This window comes from Dama dama, chromosome 14, assembly GCF_033118175.1.
Source record: "Dama dama isolate Ldn47 chromosome 14, ASM3311817v1, whole genome shotgun sequence".
Lineage (NCBI taxonomy): Eukaryota > Metazoa > Chordata > Mammalia > Artiodactyla > Cervidae > Dama > Dama dama.
In genome coordinates, this window is record NC_083694.1 from 33,706,219 (window position 1) to 33,727,902 (window position 21,684).

At 43.1% G+C, this 21,684-nt stretch overlaps 1 protein-coding gene across 1 annotated transcript in view; it reads right to left on the reverse strand.

The window, feature by feature from the left end:
• Nucleotides 1-21,271, reverse strand: part of DPT (dermatopontin) — a 34,089-nt gene extending 12,818 nt beyond the window's left edge. Inside the window, exons 1-2 of the mRNA XM_061160271.1 lie at nt 20,756-21,271; nt 4,000-4,125 (exon numbers count right to left, since the gene is read on the reverse strand). Coding sequence (XP_061016254.1) covers nt 4,000-4,125; nt 20,756-21,060 — 431 coding nt within the window. The 5' untranslated portion in view covers nt 21,061-21,271. The remainder of the gene's footprint in view (nt 1-3,999; nt 4,126-20,755) is intronic.
• Nucleotides 21,272-21,684: the final 413 nt, after the last annotated feature.

Consider the following 21,684-nt stretch of genomic DNA (forward strand, 5'->3'; position numbering starts at 1 on the left):
TGAGCAGGGGTCGGGGGACAGATGCCACATGGAGATGCCTATGAGGTCATCCTTGTCCCTGTCACGGTTTCACGGGGAACGGGAATGCAAACATTTTCCATCTTGTATTAAAATCTGGACAATGAGAGTAGTAGTTAAAGATAAGCTTTGATGGAGTGCTTTGGTGTAGAAAGAGGAGAATATTCAGATGAGCTGATTTTGTTGTAGCTGCTAGCCAGAACGATCTAGGAATTAATTAAAAAAAAAAACAAAAAACAACAACTCTGGTTTATGACTTAGCACAATGAAGAGTGAGACCAGATTGTGGAGAATAGAATGCAGTATCTGAGATTCATATAGAAACTCATAGTAGAAATTCATTATAGAAACTCAAGGCTGAAGGAAAACTAATGTGTTATCTATGCTGATTCTGAGGAAGGACTTTTTTTTTTTGGTCAAAACATATTATGCAGTGAACCTGATGAAAGGCCATGAATCTGGAAAAGAAACATTTAGGAAAGGAAACACATGCTCAATTCAAAACTGTCGGTCCCTGGGACATGGTCTATGCCTGGACAGCCTCAGTGTGCTGATGGGGGACAGCCTGGTGCATGGCAAGCAGCCACTGGAGCTGTGTGGAGACTGGGGAATTATTCAAACAGTCTCTGAAAGGTTGTGGCTTCCTCAGTGACACGTGTTTGTGGTTTGCAGATGAATGGACTAAGAATGAATATTCTCACACATAAATAAATACGTGTAACAACATTTACATCTGTATCCAGTCCCAGTGGGGACTCGTGAGTGATGCCATGTCTGCTTCTATCAGGAATTTGCTTTCTTACCAGACTTCAGTGATGCTATAATATCTCATGAGAAACTGCAGAGACTGAAATGGGAGCAGCGCCTTGGTCGCCACCAAACAAATAAATCCTGCACTTACGTGGGAGTTGCTTGGATGATTTACTTTTTTCCCTTGCACAGGGTGCTATTCCTGAATCCCTAAAAGCTTGCAAGCTTGGAGAGGATAGATGCTCAATTCTCAGTGTCAGGCTCAGTGCTATAGAACAGCCTTCCAAGTGGGAAGAGAAAAATGTTTCCACCCACATATGCCCAGTTCCCTGGGAGGTGATTCAAGTTAGTAAAAGTGATGTGAGGGAAGGTTTCGAGGAAGAGGGTTATCAGGAGCTTTCACTGTGGGAAGGTGTGGGAAAACAGTTCTCACTCCTAAGGGCTGTTAAAAGGATCGGATAAAATAATGCACTTGAAGGAAGACTTTTTTCCACTATAAAACCTCCTCATATCAATGTCAGGTTTCCCTACTGTTACTGTTCCAAGGGGCCTGTGATGTTCAACTATTCATTTGAGAAATGTATTGCCTACTTTGTGCCAGGCAATATGCTGAGATGCCAGAGAAATAAGACCTAATTCATGCCCTAGAGGTTTCATGCAATTTAGAAAAACATAGAACGTCATGACTCAGGAAACTTAAAGATGCCACTAAAATGTCTAGACGTGCCGGCGGGACAGTGAGTCATGCCCTGCATACCACAGTGCCTCCTGAAATCTCATTGTACTGTTCCAAGTGTCCCTTTGCAAAAGTACTATTTCCTTGACAACCATAGTAGTTCTCAGCTCTAACACCACACAACCAGAAAGAGGTCCAGTCAAGTGAAGCCTTCCTTAGAGCGACCACTTCAAAGTGGACTTGCTGTGTCTTTCTGAGGAGTTCTCTTCTCTCTCCATTCTTCTCCTCTCTCTCTCTCCACAGTTTGATTCTACCAACTCTCAGTGTCATGTCTGGGTGACGGAGTGGGATGAGGAATGGGGAGAACGGGGTGGTGAGGGAAGATGGGCAGACCATTGCAGACCACAGCCAAGGATAAATTTTGTTACCAGAGATTTTAATGTCTTGGGCAACTTAAGAAAAGTTGCTCATCTCTGTCAGCCTTTGATCTCAAGACTTTGTTCCCACATACACAGCTCCATGCTCATTAAATTCTTAGCCTCTAAGAAACTCTACCCTGAATGTAAGACCCTTTAGGTCTTGGATTCAGGAACTTTCACAGTTATAACCTACACCCTAGCCATGCCTGTTCACCAACCATGTAGAGTAAGGCCAGCTTTATGGAGGCATCTGGTCCCATCACTTCATGGCAAATAGATGGGGAAAAAGTGGAAGCAATAACAGAATTTACTTTCTCGGGTTCCAAAATCACTTTGGATGGTGACTGTAACCATGAAATTAAAAAAAAAAACAACAAAACGCTGTTCCTTGGAAGGAAAGCTATGACAAATCCGGACAGCATATTAAAAAGCAGAGACATCAGTTTGCTGACAAAGTTCTGTAAAGTCAAAACAGGATTTCCCAGCAGTCATGCATGGATATGAGAGTTGGACCATAAGGAAGGCTTAGCGCTGAAGAATTTATGCTTTCAAACTGAGGTGCTGGAGAAGACTCTTGAGAGTTCCTTGGACTGCAAGGAGATCAAATAAGTCAGTCCTAAATGAAATCATGGAGTAGGCAATGGCACCCCACTCCAGTACTCTTGCCTGGAAATTCCCATGGATGGAGGAGCCTGGCAGGCTGCAGTCCATGGTGTCTTGAAGAGTCAGACATGACTGAGTGACTTCATTTTCACTTTTCACTTTCACACATTGGAGAAGGAAATGGCAACCCACTCTAGTGTTCTTGCCTGGAGAATCCCAGGGATGGGGGAGCCTGGTGGGCTGCCATCTATGGGGTCGCACAGAGTCGGACACAACTGAAGTGACTTAGCAGCAGCAGCAGCAGCAAAGGAAATCAACACTAAATGTTAATTGGAAGGACTGAGGCTGAAGCTGAAGCTCCAATACTTTCACTGCCTGATGCTAAGAGCCGACTCATTGGAAAAGACCCTGATGATGGGAAAGATTGAAAGCAGGAGGAGAAGGGCACGACAGAGAATGAGCTGGTTAGATAACATCACTGACTCAATGCGCATGAATTTGAGCACACTCCGGGAGATAATAGAGGACAGAGGAGGCTGGAGTGTTGCAGTTCATGGGGTCGTAAAGAGTCAGACACCACTGAGCAACAATAGCAACATGGAGGCATTTCGGACAACTGGATGAAGGGCCTGCCCCATCAGAGAGCTACTGATAGCGGGTGACTTTGAGCTCTGAATGTACCATTTATCACTGCTTCAAACAGAAAAATGCTAAGGTTTTGGAGCTGCCTATCCCTAGAGACACCATGCCCTACTTGAGCATCTGTGGAGTTGTTTGGTCACAGAGAATAAGTGTGACCCACAAGGCTGTTTTTCCAAGCATCACATCACACTGTGGAGAGATATGTCACTTGAGTGAGTCAACCTTCAAATGTTGACACTTATTCTTTTATTTCAAGTAGAAATGTCTGACTTATTTCCAGACTGAAGAACTTGGGACAAGTTGTGTTGTCCACATCAAGTGAAAGTTATCAGAATTTATATATATATATTCTCCTAGCCAACTCAAAGGCTAGGTCCTTTTTAAGTCTATGTTTATATACTATGTTTGGCACTCTGACCTGGAAAAAGGCTGGATCTTCAAAAGAAGTCCTGCAAAAAAAGATAGGGACCCAGATATGTCCAGTGTCCTTGGATGTGATGAGAAGTTATCATGATAGAGACCGAAAAGAGCACTGAAACAGGAGTCTGTAAACCTCAGCCTAGAGGTCAACCACCATGAAATAAGCTGGCTGATCTGGGGCAAGTCACATTTTTGCTCTATTGCTCTGTTAGTTTGCTTTTCTATCAAAAGAGGGACATAGGAGCACTGGGCTGATGACCTGTAATGTCCCTCCCAGTGTGAATATTACTCTGACCTTTTCTTTCATCTATCCTTCCCCTTCTATAGGCTAGCTGCTATATTTAAAACTTGCTTGTGATGGCTGATGCTTATCTGAAACTAGAAATGTGGACGAAAGCACATTTCTGTCCCCCCCAAGTTCCCCTCCCGTCCCAGTAGCCGTGAGGGATTGCGTTTGGCTGCCAGGCTCACCAGCAGGAATATGGGCATCTCTTGCTGTAGCGGCAGCAGTAAAATTGCCACTCCCGATCCAGCACTGACTCGAAGTAGCGACTCTGGAACCCTGCCACCAGTCCATTGTTGGAGCACGTCTGGTACCTGAAGAGAAGAGAAAACTCCAAATAAACTAACATGGTGCACAAATTCACCCCCTCCCCAAGATCTTAGCTCCCAGTTACTAAGCCAAGCCACTCTTTCAATGACCTAGATTCCTTACAATTTATTCTATTTTAAGCAAATAATAAGGACTTTGTTTTATTGGTAGGAATGACATATACTCACCGTTAAAATTCAAATGATTCGAACTCTTTCAACTGGTGGAAAATTGGGAAACTCTGCTCTTGTTAGACCTCTGAGAATATGTTGTTAGATGGAAGAATGCATAAATGGATGGATACAGAGGCATCTAGAATTTTTACAAATGCAAGATTGTATTATTCATGCCATTTAAAATAAAAGATAATATAATTCACTTTGTCTAAATTGAAATAAAATGGAGACAAGGAAAAACACAACGGATTGATGAACTTCAAATAAACATTTCTTCTGCTTAAGAGCGGGTGGATTCTCTAACCCTGAGCCACCATGGAAGCCCTGAAAGCTTTCAAAAGCTCTTCCAAAGTGAGTCTTAGGTAACTCTGTTTTCCTGCATTTTTACCCACCTGGACATTGATCCTGTTCCCTCTTCTGAGGAAGCAGAGCAGGAATTTGTCTCTGTATCACTACCTGGCAGTTGTTGGAATACATCCCTGCTTTCCAAGTAAAGATAAGTTTCCAGAAAATATAATAGATAAAGTAAGAATAAGTACCCAGTGCTGATAGGTCAGAGAGACCTTGCTGACACACAAACTATACAACCATCAGTGACTGAACTTCATTTTGTTCTTTTTAATTATTGGAAATGATCTTCTGGATCATAATTAGAAATATACTAGAAAAAAAATATAAATATATATTTGAATATATATATATATATAAAAGCATGAATGAATAAATGAATAATAAATGAATGGAAAAAAAGATGCTTTCTGACCAGACATGAAATATATTTAGTATCTAGTTTGATCAGATTCAAACAGGGACTTTGCAGGTGGTTCAGAAGGTAAAGAATCCGCTTACAATGCAGGAGACATGGTTTAATCCCTGGGTCAGGAAGATCCTCTGGAGAAGGAAATGGCAACCCACTCTAGTAGTCTTGCCTGGAGAATCCCAAGGACAGAGGAGTTTGTGCGCTATACTCCATAGGGTCTCTAAAGAGTTGGATGTGTCTTAACAACTGAGCACATATTCAAATATGTGTTTATTTATCCCTTCATCCAACAAACTTGTACCTCATCACTATTCTGTATCAATCACTGTGCTTTCTGTGTTGAAACAAAAATCAAGAAAAGGGCTTGGTACTCAGTCAACATGCAAGCTGTCTCGAACTCCCTGTTCCCAGGACTTGCAAGAAGTTCTGACAAACCTTAGAAAGCTCAGCTATAAGATATAAATAATGCAAGTTAAGATGTACATTGAGACCTATGCCCGTTGATGACTTAGCCTTCTTTGCTCTACCATTGCTCACATCTCAGCTTTGGAAAGCACCTGGTACATTTCAGGAAGCCATACAGTTGGAATGGATGACTAAGGTCTGAAGGGTAGCCTTGGGGGATGATTTTCCACAATGGTTTATTCTATCCTAATTCTAGCCATGCTAGTGAGATGCAACTTCAATAGAAAGCTCTAAGAGTTGTAAACAAAGCTCATATGTGTCCAAAGAGTGATGGCGCAGCAAACTGGAACTCTCTGTGATCTTTCTCCATCACTAAAAGTTTGCCTCCCTCTAAATCAGCCCTGTCAGAACTGAACCAGGCTTTCCTGGAATTGTTGTTCCACTGTCTTGGTTTGTCCTGGGCACTCAGACTGTCACAGGGACAGCATTCCCATGATGGTAAGTTCCCATAAGCAAAAATAAATGTAACAAGATAAGCTGAAAGGTTTCGGTACCAGTTCTGAAGCCCATCCAAGTTCCATGAATTCTCTGCCGGCTGCCAACCAGGCAGCTGACCCCACAGTCCTGTAGGGGAAGTGTGTGTGTGTCACTGTCTCAAATGCCGCCTAAAATAACACTGCCTTGTGAAGATTATTTAGACACTACTCGCCCAGAGCCCAAGGACATATGATGAAAGCTAGTTAACCAAACAGAGCTCACCTCCCCCCGTTTCTATCCCACTGCTTTCACATTTTGGTAGAGTGAGCCTGTACCAGAGCTTGGCAGTGCATGTGGCCAACGTGATGAAAGTATTCCTTCTAGAATTGGATTTTTGTAAGGGGACATTTTCACATTCATGTAGAAGCAGTATAGCAGGGTAGTTAAGAGCATAGGCTATGTTGCTGGACTGCTACTCCAACCATTCCTGATTGTATCACCTTTGACAGGCTTCATACCCTCTAAAGGCCTCAGTTTTCTCATCTGTAAGATGGGCATAGTAACAGTATGTACTTATTAAAGTTACTGTGAAGACCAAATGAAGCAATGCATAGGCAACTCTGGGGCTTCCCTGGTGGCTCAGATAGTAAAGAATCTACCTGCAAAAGAGGAGATGTGGGTTTAATCACTCATGCAGGTCAGGAAGATCCCCTGGAGAAGGGAATGGTTACCCACACCAGTATGGTTGCCTGGAGAATACCCTATGGACAGGGGAGCCTGGAGGGCTACAGTCCATTGGGTTGCAAAGAGTCCGACACGGACTCTTTTGCTTCTCTAAAGCAAAGCTCACAGAGGTTGGCTGTCCTAATTGCTGATACATCCACCCCGCAGCACAGTTACTTGAGTACTTATTGCTGCCAGTAGATGGTAAAGTCCTTAAAGGAGAAAGATCACTTAATCTTCAGTTTTAATTCCCACAGGACCTGACACGGGAGTCCAGCAAATGTGTCATGAAAGAATGAATGAACAAATGAATGATCATGGAAGAATGAATGAACAAATGAATGATCATGGAAGAATGAATGAACAAATGAATGATCAGGGCAACTTCCATTACCAGAGGCGGAATGCACTTCTTCTTTTGTCTTAATTTTTGGTTGTGTCGGGTCTCAGTTGTGGCACTCAGGATCCTTGTTTCGGCATGCAGGTTTCTCTCTAGTTGAGGTGTGCTAGTTCCGTTGTCCTATGACATGTGGGATGTCAGCTTCCCAATCAGAGATTGAACCCTCATTGTCCTGCATTGCAAGGTGGACTCTTAACACTGGACCATCAGGGAAGTCCCCCAGGATGCACTTGTAAGAGTCCATCATTCAAATCCAAGAGGGACCCTGAAACTCTCTCCAAGCAGTTCTCAGAAACTCAGGTGAGCGATACCTCTTCCCACTTCTAACTTCTCCTTCAGGAACAGAGCCTGCTCCAGGAAGACGGTGCAAAATGAATGTAGCTTTGAGCGTTCCTCTCCTCCACTCCTCTCCCTTTCTATCACCTTTTCAAAACGTACTTAATAAGATCCACCTAAAGATTTGGCCACAAACTGCAGGATTACAAACACAGGAGCCAGGCAGGTGAGAAGGGGAATGAAGGGAGCTTATCAACAGGAGGGGAGGGAGGGGGAGTTGGAGAAAGCTTGCATTACTAAAGTGATTCAAATTCAATTTTCTTTTTTTTTTTTTAAGTTGTGGAAAAGACATCCTTGAGGCTCTGCTTCACTGCCCAGTGCATGGCTGTTGTTCTTGAATGGTCTGCAGAAAAGAGGATGGGCCCAAGACTGCAGCTTTCCTGGTAAAAGATGATAGGACCCAGCTGAGCCCCAGGCACAGGTCCGCTGAGAACGTTTTCTCGGAGTCTGAGGGCCCTGGGGTTCCTTGCTTCTGGATTCTCTCCTCTCCCTTTGAAAAGACATTCTTTCTCATCAACCCTTTGAAGCTGGAGGCTCAGATTCACAAACTTGAGCATTGTGAGCCCTGTTCCACCTGACACTGGAGAATTTCTAGAAGGAAAATCACCAGGCAGTTGTTCCTCCTCTGACAACAATGGTCATGGACATTTTCTGAGAAAATGGCCTTTCTGAAAGTGGTTTCCCTTTTCTCAGGGCCATCACCCTAGGGAAACTTTCTTCTGTATCCACAATAACAAAATGTGGAAGCAACAGGATTCAGGGGAAAGAGTTCTTGTTGAGGGATTGGCAGGCATTGAGTTCTGGTCCTAGCTATGACCTTCACATTCTGTGTGGAGCCTCACCTAAGTCACTGTGAGAATCAAGTGAAATAACACCTGCAAAGCTCTTGGCCAAGACAGAAACAGGAAGAGCAAGGATCCAAACTCAGATTTTTCTGAGGCCAAAGCTCCTGCTCAGGAACTCTCAGGGAGCCCCAAACGTTGCTCTATGATGGTCCTTCTGCTTTCTGGTCCATTCTCCAGGCAGGCTTTCTCCCTGCTGCTGTGTCCTTCCCTGGGTCCAGGGCCACTGGTCAGGCTGAGTGACAGTGGCCAGGATGGGAAGCGGTGCACGTGTCTGGTTTTGCCGGTGAACTCCTCTGTGAAGTTTTAGCCTCTCTTTCCAGTCTCTGCTGGTCTCAGTCCAGACCCACAGAAAACCCAGACTCTTAGCAAGTTGGAGGTGGCATTGGGTTGAGTGGAGAACAGTGTAAGGAAAGCAGCATCAACTTGGTGAAGAGCTTTCAGAATCCTATCAAGTGGATGGGCTGGTTGGGCTTGTCTCTTCTTCCAGCTCCACTAACTGTGTTTCCAAGTCTGCTAGCCAGCCTTCAACTCCATGATAAAGAAGGAATACAAACAACTTTTCCCATCGTCTAGGCTGGTGGCCACTCCCTGTGACTAGAAGACCACGTGGCTCAGCCTCTTACTCCCCAACATTGCTCTCCCAATCCAGTTTGATAAGGGTTTAAATTTCACCAAGGGAGACTCATTCTTTTAGAGTAAAGCTTTGACTCCTGTTAATTCTCTTTTCCCCAGAATATTCTTTGAGTTGCTATCAGACATGTATAACTTGCTGCACAGATTTTCAGAATGTTTGTTAAGTCAACAAATATTCATTAAAATCTACTCTATGTCAAGTGCTGTACTTGGTCTGGAATGCTTTCCAGACAACTGTACTGGTAGGGGACATCAAAGATGATACAGATGTTGGACAGAAGAAATAGATTGATACGAAAGACAAAGATGAGAAACAAGAAACTGGCTGGGGATGGTGGGGCAATGAAATGGCAAGGGACAAAGACAAACCAGTTTTGGGGCAAGTTTACTATTCAAAGGAGCTTTACAAGTTTTGGATTTTTCTCTCAAGCCCCAACAGAATGACTCCATGTCCCATCTTGTTCTTTCTGCTGGTGTTTATGCCTACCTCCACAAAAAGGTGGGCTTCCCTGGTAGCTCAGGCAGTAAAGAATTTGCCTGCAATGCAGGAGACCTGGATTCAATCCCTGAGTTGGGAAGATCCCCTGGAGAGGGCATGACAACACCTCAGTATTCTTGCCTGGAGAACCCCCATGAACAGAGGAGCCTGGTGGGCTGGAGTCCACGGAGTCACAAAGAGTCAGACATGACTGAGCAACTAAGCATAGCACAGCACAGCCACAAAATGGGGATGACGACTTTAAGCCTGATAGTATTGCCTGAAGATTAAAGAGACGTTATACGTCAAGTGTCTACCCCAGAGCCTGGTACATATGTTATGAAAAGGCAGAAAAGGTAGTGGTTGTTACTATTACTGTTATCAAAAATATTTGCAGTTAAATGGAAGGAGAAGCTACATCTGGGCCAAGAATTGTTCCAGGTGCCTTCTACAGTCTTCCAGGGAATTGAAAATTCTTCCATTAGGAGAACTTTGTAAAGACTGAAGCAAATAGAAATCTGAAGGTACAATGTCTGGTGGATATAGGAATGAATCAGAACTTTGATCATCAAAGAAACATGCAGTCTTTCAGTATCCTGATAGAAGATTATGGGCTTTCTGTTGACTAAGTCAGACACTTTCTGTCAAGTGGTGGATTCGGTTGGTCTAATTGGTAGCAGCACTTGTTGAAATTAGTCATCTGTTTTTCCAGAAGGAGCTCATAGTAGAGGATTCCCTTCTAACCTCACCATATATACCTCATTAACTTCTTTGGATGGAGACTGGGCTTTGGTGCGGTTGGTGGTTTTGCATTTTAATTGCTCATTATCTCTTCTGTTCTACATTATTGTACAGTACCCACTTTTCATCTCCTGTAACAATTTGTTTTAAAAATGGAATGGTTTAGTTATGCCTAAGTAGAGAATCGTATGAGGAAATACTGTCAAGAAGATTTTTTTGTTTTTTTTTTCCATTTAACTTCCATGGAACTTCAAAGCAATTAACATAACCAAGCTGGTGCAAATGATTCTCAACACTTGATTTAGATATTTTGAGTATGTCGATTATTTCCCACACAGTATAGCATTGATTGTTCTCAACTAACGTCTCAGTTTGATCACTATCAGATTCAACGGGTCCACTTGACCATGGAGCAATGTCCTATGAGAAATCTTCAGCACAAAACTTCATAAATCACTTCTGACATGTTCGATCAGTCACAGCACCGTCTCCATACACTGCACAAATCCGTTTTTTTGTTTGTTTGGTTGGTTTTTTTTTGCATTTCAGCTGCTTTTTTTGCCTTTCATGAAATCATAAACCATAATATGCCAAAAATGTTGCTTTACTTCTTCCGTCTTCAATATTAAAATGGCTGAACAAAAATTTACCAATTTTGATATGTTTTTTTTAAATCCACACTGATATGACAGCTATTACAATACAGTCTAACAAAATTGTTTCAAGTGACATTAAAAACAACTAAGCACTACTAGAGACATCTTATGGAAAAAACTGAATGAACTTTTTGACCAACGCAATAGTGATTTTGCCTTGCAGAATTATTGTGAAGCTCAAATAAGATTACACCATGAGTAACTCAGGGGCATAGACTGTATGTTATTCATCTTCATATTCCTGGAGTCTGGCAAAGTTTGTGATAATAAGTATTTGGTAGTGAATAAATAGGCAAATGCATGAGGAATAGTTTATAAATTATACAGCACCATATCAATTAGAATTAGGGTAACAGCACTTATATGTCATACCTACTTCATTGCTTTTTCAATTGTTTCACTCCCACCTTTGTTTTTGAAGTCTGTGAGTTTGCTTCTGTTTTGTAAATAAGTTCATTTGTATCAATATTTTTTAGATTACACATATCAGTGATATCATATGCTATTTGTCTTTCTCTGTCTGACTTACTTTACTTAGTATAATAATCTCTAGGTTCCTCTATGTTCCAGCAAATGGCATAAGTTCATTCTTTTTCATGGCTGAGTAGTATTCCATTGCATATATATAGTGAGGAGAGCAGGTAAATTAGGAGTCTGTGGTATTAACATATATACACTGCTGTAACAAAATAGATAATCAACAAGGATCTCCTTTATAGCATAGGGACATCTACTCAGTATCCTGTAATCACCTATATGGGAAAAAAAAATGAGAAAGAATGTATCTATATATATATGTAATTGAATCACTTTTCTGTACACCCGAACCTAACACATTGTCAATCAGCTTTACTGCAATATAAAATAAAATAAAATAATTTAAAAATGTAACCAAAGTGGTTCCCTGTGCAGGAAGATCTGCAGGCTTCTTTGTCGGGGTCACTGAGGACATTGGCTGGGGTTTGAGCTGCTCAGTGAACTAACTAGTCTTTTTTTAAGGTTTCTCTCTTTTTTTTTTAATGTGAACCATTTTTAAGTCTTTATTGAATTTGTTACAATATTGCTCTTGCTGTTTATGTTCTGGTTTTTTGACCATGAGGCATGTGAGATCTTGAATCCCACCTAGGGATTGAATCCACACCCCAGCATTGGAAGGTAGATTCTTAACCACTGACTGTCAAAGAAGCCCCTAACTAGTCTTATTTGATCTTTCACTACATATTTCGTGGATCCCACACTGTGACAGTATTATTCTAGTGCTGAAAAATATTCTATTCAGTGGTGAATGAGACAAAATCCTTACATTCATGAAGCTTATATTTTGAAGGGAACGAACTATAAAAATACAAACCAGGTAAGGACAAGTGCACTACAAGAAACATAAAGCAGATTGGGAAGCAGAGGGTGAAAGACATTGGTGTAGAGGAGCCGATCTGGGAAAACCAGGTGAGTGCAGTGTGTGCTTAATGACCAGCATAATGAATCATGAGGGACTGCTCTTTACTAGACAGGACCTTGGTCTCAATTAGAATCACACTGTGGAAAAGTGAGTTCCTACTGTTAAAAAGTTAAATAGAAATCTCAATTAAACAGAGTCAGGAAACCACTACAATATTGTAAAGTAATTAGCCTCCAACTAGTAAAAATAAATGGAAAAAATAAATAAATAAAATGCTACTCTCTGGGGGGAAAAAAAAAACTAGAGTCAGGAGAGGGACCAGAAGAGGGAGATCTCATACCCTGTGATGCTGCTCAGCCAATGAGAGTTTGTCACAAGGGAACCAATGAAAAACCATGGACTCTATGTTTACTGTAGCCCTCCCAACTCCTTTTACCCCCACAAAACCATTCTCTCCATTTTGTAGGGACTTGCACATGCCTCACCATGGCTGTAGACCCCAAATTGTAATCATTTGCTCATCCCAACCAAACCCGTTGTTTTCTGGAGATATAACTGGCAGTCTATTTATTTTAGGTCAACATTTTGGTATTCCATTGGGGGATCCAGTGAAGATCCTTGATTACTTTGAGGCTTGTGAGCAAACAGATGTGGTACCCACATTGAACTTGTTGATGCTCACTGCTTTTCTAACTGACCCTGAGATTTTTAAGCAAATCTTTCTCTTGGATCTGAGCTTCACCCTCGTTGCATTTTGAAGCTTTCCAGGTTTTATTCAGGATCTGTTTTAAGGTTTTATCTTTTCCGGTTAAGACCTTGTTCCCGTACGACAATATTCATTTGGCACTTTGACTCAATTTTTGAAATCAGACTGATACAGCTGGAACTGGCTGGCCATCAGCCCATTCCTTGGGAAGGGTAGGGGGGCGGGGGGTCGCTGTCCTACTGGAAGTATGCTGAGTAGCTTCCTGTCTCTCTCAGGGCCAGACTGCTGTCTTAGAACTGGCTGATACTAGACCTGCATGCAGTGTGGGTTATTCGAGCTAAGTTGTTTGAAAATAATTCTCTTACACTAGAGAAAACAGCTCTGAGAAAATGGTGTCCCGGTTATTTAAATATTTTGAGGGTACCCCTTCCATACAGCGATCCTGGTCCATTTTATGTTTGACCACCAAGGTTATTCTTCATGTTCATGTCTAACTAAATTGGATTGACCTAACCAAAGGCAATTTAGAATACCAATGACCATTACGGGAGAACTTTTGAAATCCCTAAGCATACTTTTCTCAAAACCAAATTGGACAACCATCGCTCTAAATTTTCCAAAGCTAAGTGAAAAGCCTATTCTGGTGGGTATTTTGAGGCTTCCAAATATTATCAGGAGACTAAAACTGCATCTCTGCAAAGTAAAATGTTAAGACTAATGGAGGAAAATGTTTAAAGAAAGATAACATGGCTCCCAAAGCCTCGGGTTCTTCTTCCTTGGCTCCTCTGTCTCCCACTCCACCTCTGTACCACCTTGTCTCTCTCCCTCAGCACCCCCTGCTCAGGGCCCACCCTCAGTGCCATCTTTCTCCTTCTCTATTTGGCCGTCTACACCTCCTGTGTGTGTTGTGTGCTCAGTCACTTCAGGCGTGTCTGACTCTGTGACCCCATGGACTGTAGCCCACCAGGCTCCTCTGTCTGTGGGATTCTCCAAGCAAGTGGGTTGCCATGCCCTCCTCCAGGGATCTTCCTGACCCAGGGATCAATCCTGCATCTCATGTGACTCCTGCATTGCAGGTAGATTCTTTACCGCTGAGGCCCTGGGGAAGCCCCTATATCTCCTATAGACCTCCAACCCCCCAATACTGATTCTCTTGCCAGACTTCCTCTTTTCTCTGAAGGTCTTCCCATTCCCTTTTCCTCTGAACTGATCAGAAACTGTCTCTTTCAAATTAAGCCTTTTGGGGACCCAGAGGCTCAACCCTTAATCTCTAATATTTCCTGAACTAAAGCTGAACTGCAAGCCACAGTCAAATTTTTCCCAAAGTAACTGAAGATCCTCATAGATTTGCTGAGTACTTTAGTCATTCAAACTTATCAACCTGGTTTCTTCAACATATATCAGCCAGTTCATATGCTTGTCAGTGAAGACAATGACCGAATTCTAATGAAAATAACTAATACAGAAAACCCTGAAAGGTCTCTAGAATTGCAACTCTGAGACCAGCATACTAACTTACTATGTGTTCAGGCTCAGGCAATCACTAGCCGTATTCAGTGAGTTATTACAAGGGCTTTTCTAAAGCCTGTTGATTGGAACGAAATTCAGGCTGGCACACAAAAATTTGACAAATGTGTTTATGACTATTACAACTGACTTCAGATTATTTTTAAAGCAAATTCTGATTTTTCTCCAGATGTTGATTCCATTTGGGTAGCTCTAAACTGAACTAAAAAGCCTCTTGATGAAAGTGAAAGAGGAGAGTGAAAAAGTTGGCTTAAAGCTCAGCATTCAGAAAACTAAGATCATGGCATCTGGTCCCAACACTTCATGGCAAATAGATGGGGAGACAGTGGAAACAGTGTCAGACTTTATTTTTGGGGGCTCCAAAATCACTGCAGAAGGTGATTGCAGCCATGAAGTTAAAAGACCCTTACTCCTTGGAAGGAAAGTTATGACCAGCATATAAAAAGCAGAGACATTACTTTGCCAACAAAGGTCCATCCAGTCAAGGCTATGGTTTTTCCAGTGGTCATGTATGGATGTGAGACTTGGACTGTGAAGAAAGCTGAGCAATGAAGAACTGATGCTTTTGAACTGTGGTGTTGGAGAAGACTCTTGAGAGTCCCTTGGACTGCAAGGAGATCCAACCAGTCCATCCTAAAGGAGATCAGTCCTGGGTGTTCATTGGAAGGACTGATGCTGAAGCTGAAACTCCAATACTTTGGCCACCTCATGCGAAAGATTTGACTCATTGGAAAAGACCCTGATGCTGGCAGGGATTGGAGGCAGGAGGAGAAGGGGATGACAGAGGATGAGATGGCTGGATGGCATCACCAACTGGATGGACATGAGTTTGAGTAAACTCCAGGAGTTGGTGATGGACAGGGAGGCCTGGTGTGCTGCGATTCATGGGGTTGCAAAGAGTTGGACGCGACTGAGCGACTGAACTGAACTGAAACTGTGTTTAGTAACAGGCTGATCTGAGACCTCTCCCTTCTAGTAAAAAGAACTAGCATGGAATAGGAAGCTGTCCACTCCAGACTCTGTTAACCTAATATACCAGCACTCTCTTACTTTAGATGAGTCACCTAAAAGGAAGACTGCCAAAATTCTTAATCTTCAACTTCAGCAAATGAAGACCCCTAAGTGAACCCCCTCCCCTAAATTTCTGCTATTTTTGCAAAAAGTCAGGACATTGGAAAATAATTTGCTACAAATTTAAGGACTTCAGTTCCCTTCAGTCCTTTAATCGACCTTTCCAACATCCTCCCAGTCCTCAATGACTGGACTCCTGGGAACAAAAGGAGCTCATCCCAATCATCCCTCTTAACTGACTTGAAGAAAATGTGTCCAGGTTGGGGGTGAATCTCTTCCAGTTCTGACACTGGAGCCATGTTCTGGGTACTCAACCACACGATTTAAATCAGACCTTGCCTTGTAGTACTAAAACAATTCAAACAACGGGAGATCTCTAATAAACCTCAAGAGGTTTCTGTCTCTGAGTATATTCCCTTTTGTTCAGGCCTTTTAAGAGCACATACATTTTCCCCTTATTTTCTTTTCCCTTCCATTTATTAGGTGAAGACTTCTTAGAGAAGAATACAGGTGCAAGTGCCTGCTCAGTCTCTAAGTCATATCTGACTCTCTGAGACCTGTAGGACTCTAGCCCACCAGGCATCTCTGTCTATGGGATTTGCCAGGCAAGAATACTGGAGTGGGTTGCCATTTCCTTCTCCAGGGGAATCTTCCCAACCCAGGGATTGAACCTGTGTCTCCCTCATTGGCAGGTGGTTTCTTTACCACCTTCACCAGGAAAGCCAGAGAAATATACAGGACTTTTTCCTAAAAGGAGAAAATAATTCTAGAATTTGAGAGTAGTCATCAAAGCAGCCAACCAGTTGAATTAAGTGACTCTTTGACATCTTTTATTTGTTTTGTTTTTGATGGTACTAGAACTGATTCTGGAAACAACTGATCATCTGCTTCTACTGAATCAACTACCACCCTCTTTGTGGCAAAATCTCCAGGTGAGATCAGCAAAATTCACAGCCCACTGCACATCAAGGTTCAAATAGATCCCTTAATTTCTTTCCAGAATTAATCAATATCCAATAAGAAGTCCTTCAAAGCATAAAAATCGTATTAGATTATAAGGCTCAACACCTCATTGTTGCTTATACTAGTCCCTATATGTTATGTTATTTGCTCAGTCATATCCAACTCTTTGCAACCCTCCGGAATGTAGTCTGCCAGGCTCCTCTGTCCATGGGCTTCTCCAGGCAAGAATACTGGAGTGAGTAGCCATTCACTTCTCCAGGGGATCTTCCCGACCTGGGATTGAACACTGGTATCCCACTTACAGGCAGACTCTTTACCATCTGAGCCACAGGGGATCCCAATGCTCCTGTTTTACTGATGAGAAAACTCAAGGACTGAGAGTGGAGGTTTGTCCAGAACCATTTAACCATTTTTGGACCTCAGTAGAAGCTCTCCTGAATTCCCATCACACTGAACATTTCTCAGTCAGCTGCCTCACCTCATAAGAAGCCCTTTGGCTCACTGTTCCTCGCACCACTCGTTTATGTTGTAATAATCTTGACTCTGCTACTCTTTTCCCTCTGGCACTGATGAAGTTCCTCATGATTGCTTAACACTGATGGGATGACCTACTGACTCCTTGTGATGATCTTTAGGAAGTTCTCTGGGTAACTGTGATTACTCTTGGTTCACTGACAGTTCTTATTTAAAAGATGACAACGGCATATACTGTGTGGGGTATGTTATTGCAACTTCTTATATTTTTTAGGTAGTACCTTTATCTATGGCTACTTCAGCTCAACAGGCTGAATCATATGCTCTTATGTGGGCCTGTACTTTTTAGCCAAGGATAAAACTGCCAAAATTTATAATAATAGTAGATATGCTTTTCGAGTAGCTCATGATTTTGGAATTTGGTGGAAGTAATGTGGCTTCCTTTTGTCCATCACGTGGCTTATCTTTGGTGAATTCATAAATTCAAATAGTCAGCTCCAAAACAAGCTGCCATTTTGAAATGTCTTCTTGGGAATTCTTTGAGGACCTGGGAAAAAAGCAAATGCCAGGAGACTGAATGTTCTTCTGAATTCAGACTCCATGTAAAGCTGACTTGCCTCTTTAATCAGCCTGGTCAAATTACAGATTCACAAAATCTTTGTTGACTTGCCCATGATATGCCAGGAATTTGTTTTAGATTTGTGTTAGAGTTCTCTTACACCTTGGCTTGTGAGCATCACAGTACCTCTCCCTAACAGCTTGCAATATGAGTTTTACACATTTTTTTCTTTTTTTCCAGAATGAGAAACTGAATGCCCAAGACCACAGTGCTCAGAGATGACAGGAAAAGGAGCTGTAAATCAAAGTTTCCTGATTCTAAAACCAGAGCTCCTTCCACCACACTCCAGCTCAGCCTTGTTCCACATGGGACCCACATGTCCTACAGCTTGGGTCAACCCAAGTTTGAGAAGATTCCCTGAGAACAACTGGGGCATGCTCTGAGATGGCAAAATGCCACTCATGGGATCAAGGTAAAGCCTCCAAGCTGTTGTAAGTGGGAGCCAGCATGCACACTTCAGAATCTGGCATCTGAAGAAGTGATTTTTCAACAGAGAAGCCCTAGCAAACAGCCATGTTACAAGTCAACTCAACCATGATGGAAGCACTTTTTAAAGACTGTGCTCCAATTAACAAGGGTCTTTAGCAGATCCTATGCATTTTTCTCTTATCTGTGTTTGAGACTCCACCACCCCCTTTAAAACTAAGCTTGCAAGCAAATGTAGTTATACAAGGCAGCCATATTGCACAAAACTATCAACTCTTCCCCCAGAACAGATTAAGAACCTGCAGTCAACTGGAAGATATAATTGCTCCCCAGTTTATGAAAAATTTCTCTCCTTCTGATTTTTTCACTTAAACTGGAGCCTGAACTAAAAGCAATAATCATATAACAAAAATGCCTCTGGGGTAATCGGGATCAGTCCTGGGGCAGCTGAGTCCTACTGTTTTTCGTTTGTACATTTTGTTTTTTTAAACTGTGTGATTAATGGAGGAGGAGGAGACAGAGACAACAGAGTGTAGAAAGGGGGAAAGAAAAAAAAAATCATTTGACCCTGCACAATCAAAAACGTGGAGGAAATGAAGATGGAAGAGAGACTGTGTCTGTCAGCTTTTCATTTGATTCCCATTGGCCAAACAAAATCATATAATTTGCACTCCCTCTTGTGCTTTTCTTCAAATAGTTTGGGAGTTAATGACAAACCAGTCACACGTTGGCAAGTTTGAAACTAAACACAATTTGCCTTCTCTCCCTAGCAGGGATAAACACAAAGATCAACAGAATGAAAGAACAATCCAGCTATATTTTCAGAGCCAAGCAGAGGTTAGGAGCCTTGGAGCCCTACGAGATTAGGCAGTCTAACTGCTCATTTTCCAAATGAGCTGGGAGCCTAGAGAGCTGAACCCATGGTCCAGGGTCACCAGGCAAGTTGTCTTCAGAAGCAGGATCTAAGTTCAGGCCTCCTGATTCAGAGTCCAGGGCTCTGGACTGGACAAGAAATCATCTGAGTGCTGTTTTGTGTGGCTCTAAAAGGGGGCATTAGAAAGGGGCCCCACCCATCTACTGGCCCCTTAAATTGGAGGACTAGACAGACAGTTGTAATTAGGTCATCCCTAGGCTCTGTGCCAGGCAATGGCCTGCCTACGGGAAGCCACTGGAGACTATCATTGAGGTGAGGCTGGACTCTGAGTCAGCCATCTGTCTGGAAGGGTTTTAGATAATTAAATATGCTCCCTGGAGGCAGTGGGGATGGATGAATAAGGCCTGAAGGGGCCCCCACCTGCAGCTGTGAACTGTTACCCCCATCCCTTCCGCAGGCTGGCTGAGCCCAGTTCTGGCAGTAATCAAGCTGACCCCATCCCTCCAGGACTAGCTTCTGCTGTCATCTTACAGAGCCCTCCCTCTGCAGGATGAAGAACTGCCCTGAGTCCAGTCCCTACCGCCCTGACCCATGCTGACTGAGCCCATGCAGTGGGGCAGCAGATTCTCAAGTAGCCCATCATCATGGCTAAGCACTTATGCTCTGGAGCTGAGATTCACTGGATCCAAATCCTGGATCAACCATTTTCCAGTTGAGGAAACCCCTGATCTCTAGACAGCAGTTTATCTACCTATAAAGTGACTTATAGATTTGTTCTGAGCATTAAATTAGAAAATCCATATAAAGCACTCAGCATGGTGCTTGGCTGGGTTAAGCAATCAATGACAGCTGTTTTTATTGCTTAGAAGTCCTCTTTTCGTCTGGCTCCTCCACCCATCAGTCTTTTCCTCTTGATCTCTCATCTCTGTGCTGGTAAGAGTGACACTCAGAATTTTGTGTTTGACCACCTCTAAGCCCCAATCCACCACATGTCCACGGAGACCCCTCAGTAGAATCTCCTCTGCACAGTTACCATAGCAGCAACCAGCCAGCTGGGCTTCCTCCTCCCCAGGCCAGCCTCCCCCTGAGCCTGCCCTCACCCTCTCCCCCAACCCACTCAGTGGCCTTGCCTGCATGCAGGCTGCTGTGACTAACTGGCCTCACAGTGCATAGCTCCTGGGATGGGCTGTGACCAAGTACTAGTGTGAGACTGTCACACGCCGCAGTGGAGACACAGGCTCAGGCCATTTCTGTGTCGTTAACCATGGCAGAACCTAGTTGAATGAGAAGACTTCTCCCAAAAGATTTCAGTAAACTATTTCCCAGCAGTGAAATCCATTTTAAATGCAGACAGAGAAGGACCTTGGTACTCAAAACTGAGAGGGCACATTTAATTGGGATGGCAAAAAACTATTTCATTTCACTTCTCTTGGCTTAAATTTCTTTGACCCCTCTGCCCCACTCATTAGCCTTAAATCAATATTTCTCAAACTGTGGTGAAGATTCTGTTGTTTATTTTCCCCAATCTATTGGGTACCAATACTTTTTTTGTAAGACAGTCCAAATAAATTACTACCATACTAAAATGCCATTTGGATGTCACAGCAAAATTGAATTGCTACAAAGTTTCGTAAAGACTTTCAGTTTCTATGCTTATCTTTTGGCAAACTAGTAAATGTTTCACAAAGCCATACTGGTCCCTGGACCAAACTGAGAGCCACAGAGAAGTCCATCTGCCATGGACACCCCTCTGCTCCATCGTGAGTTTTGGTCCTGTAATGTGGTCTGCTCAGCATCGACCCTGCCACACCCGGAGCATGCAATGGAAAGGATCCTGGTAGGATCTGCCCAGTCCCAGTGAGCTCTGTTCCCTGAGGGTCAAGCCTCCCCCAGCGAGAGGGGTATGCTGCTGCATCACCAGCCGTATGCAGCGCGCCGGCTCTTACCATTCCATTCCAGCCCTGTTGATCTCCTCCCACCAGCACTCCGAAGGCTCCCCCAGGCTCTGGGGTGTGGGCATGCAGGCGTAGTTCCACTGTCTGTCGGAACCTTCCTTCTTGTTGAAGATGCTCCTCACAGCCACCACCACCTGCCCATGGGGACATTGGTAGCTGAAGCCCTGCCGGTTCAGATTCACCCAGCCATCATCACTGTAGTCATGGTACTGATGATAGGAGTACCCATAGTCACCATACTGTCCCCAGGCCACGGTGACCAGTGGCAGAAGCACCCACAGAAGAGTGAGGTCCATGCCGCCTGGGCTTCTGGCAAAAAGTGTCACCCTATGTCTGCTGGGCTGCTGGTTTTATACAGCTGCTGCGGACATGTGGCTTCCAGATGTGGGTGAGCAGGCTCCAACTGCAATGTGTCATCGTTTAAGCAAACTTTTCGGCGCGGAAATATTGGCCATAAGTATGTTCAGTTTGTTTTAAGGTGGAATTCTAAGAGAATGTAAGGAACACGCAAATGGAAGAAACTCCCAGAGAAGGAAAAAATTAGCAGTTAGATTATAAAAGCAAATGGCTTCACACTCCTTAGAAACAGTCACATGAATAAAAGCAGTGTGTTTGTCCCTCCTCTCTTAGCACCTCACCCCTCTCTGCCCTCCACTCCACCCACCACTAGCAAATCCCCATATTTATCCTTCAAACCACCAACCACCCTTCCAGGACCACACAAATATGCAGAATGAGATTTCAAAACACCAAAATAATAGGATGAAGGAGCAGAATCATTTAGATTTCTGTAAGTTTGGAGGCCTGCTTTTTTAAATGATTTTCTCTGTGTGTGTGTGTGGTGTGGTAAGTCACATAATATAAAACATACTATTTTAACCATATTTAACTATACAGTTCAGTAGCACCAAGTACATTCA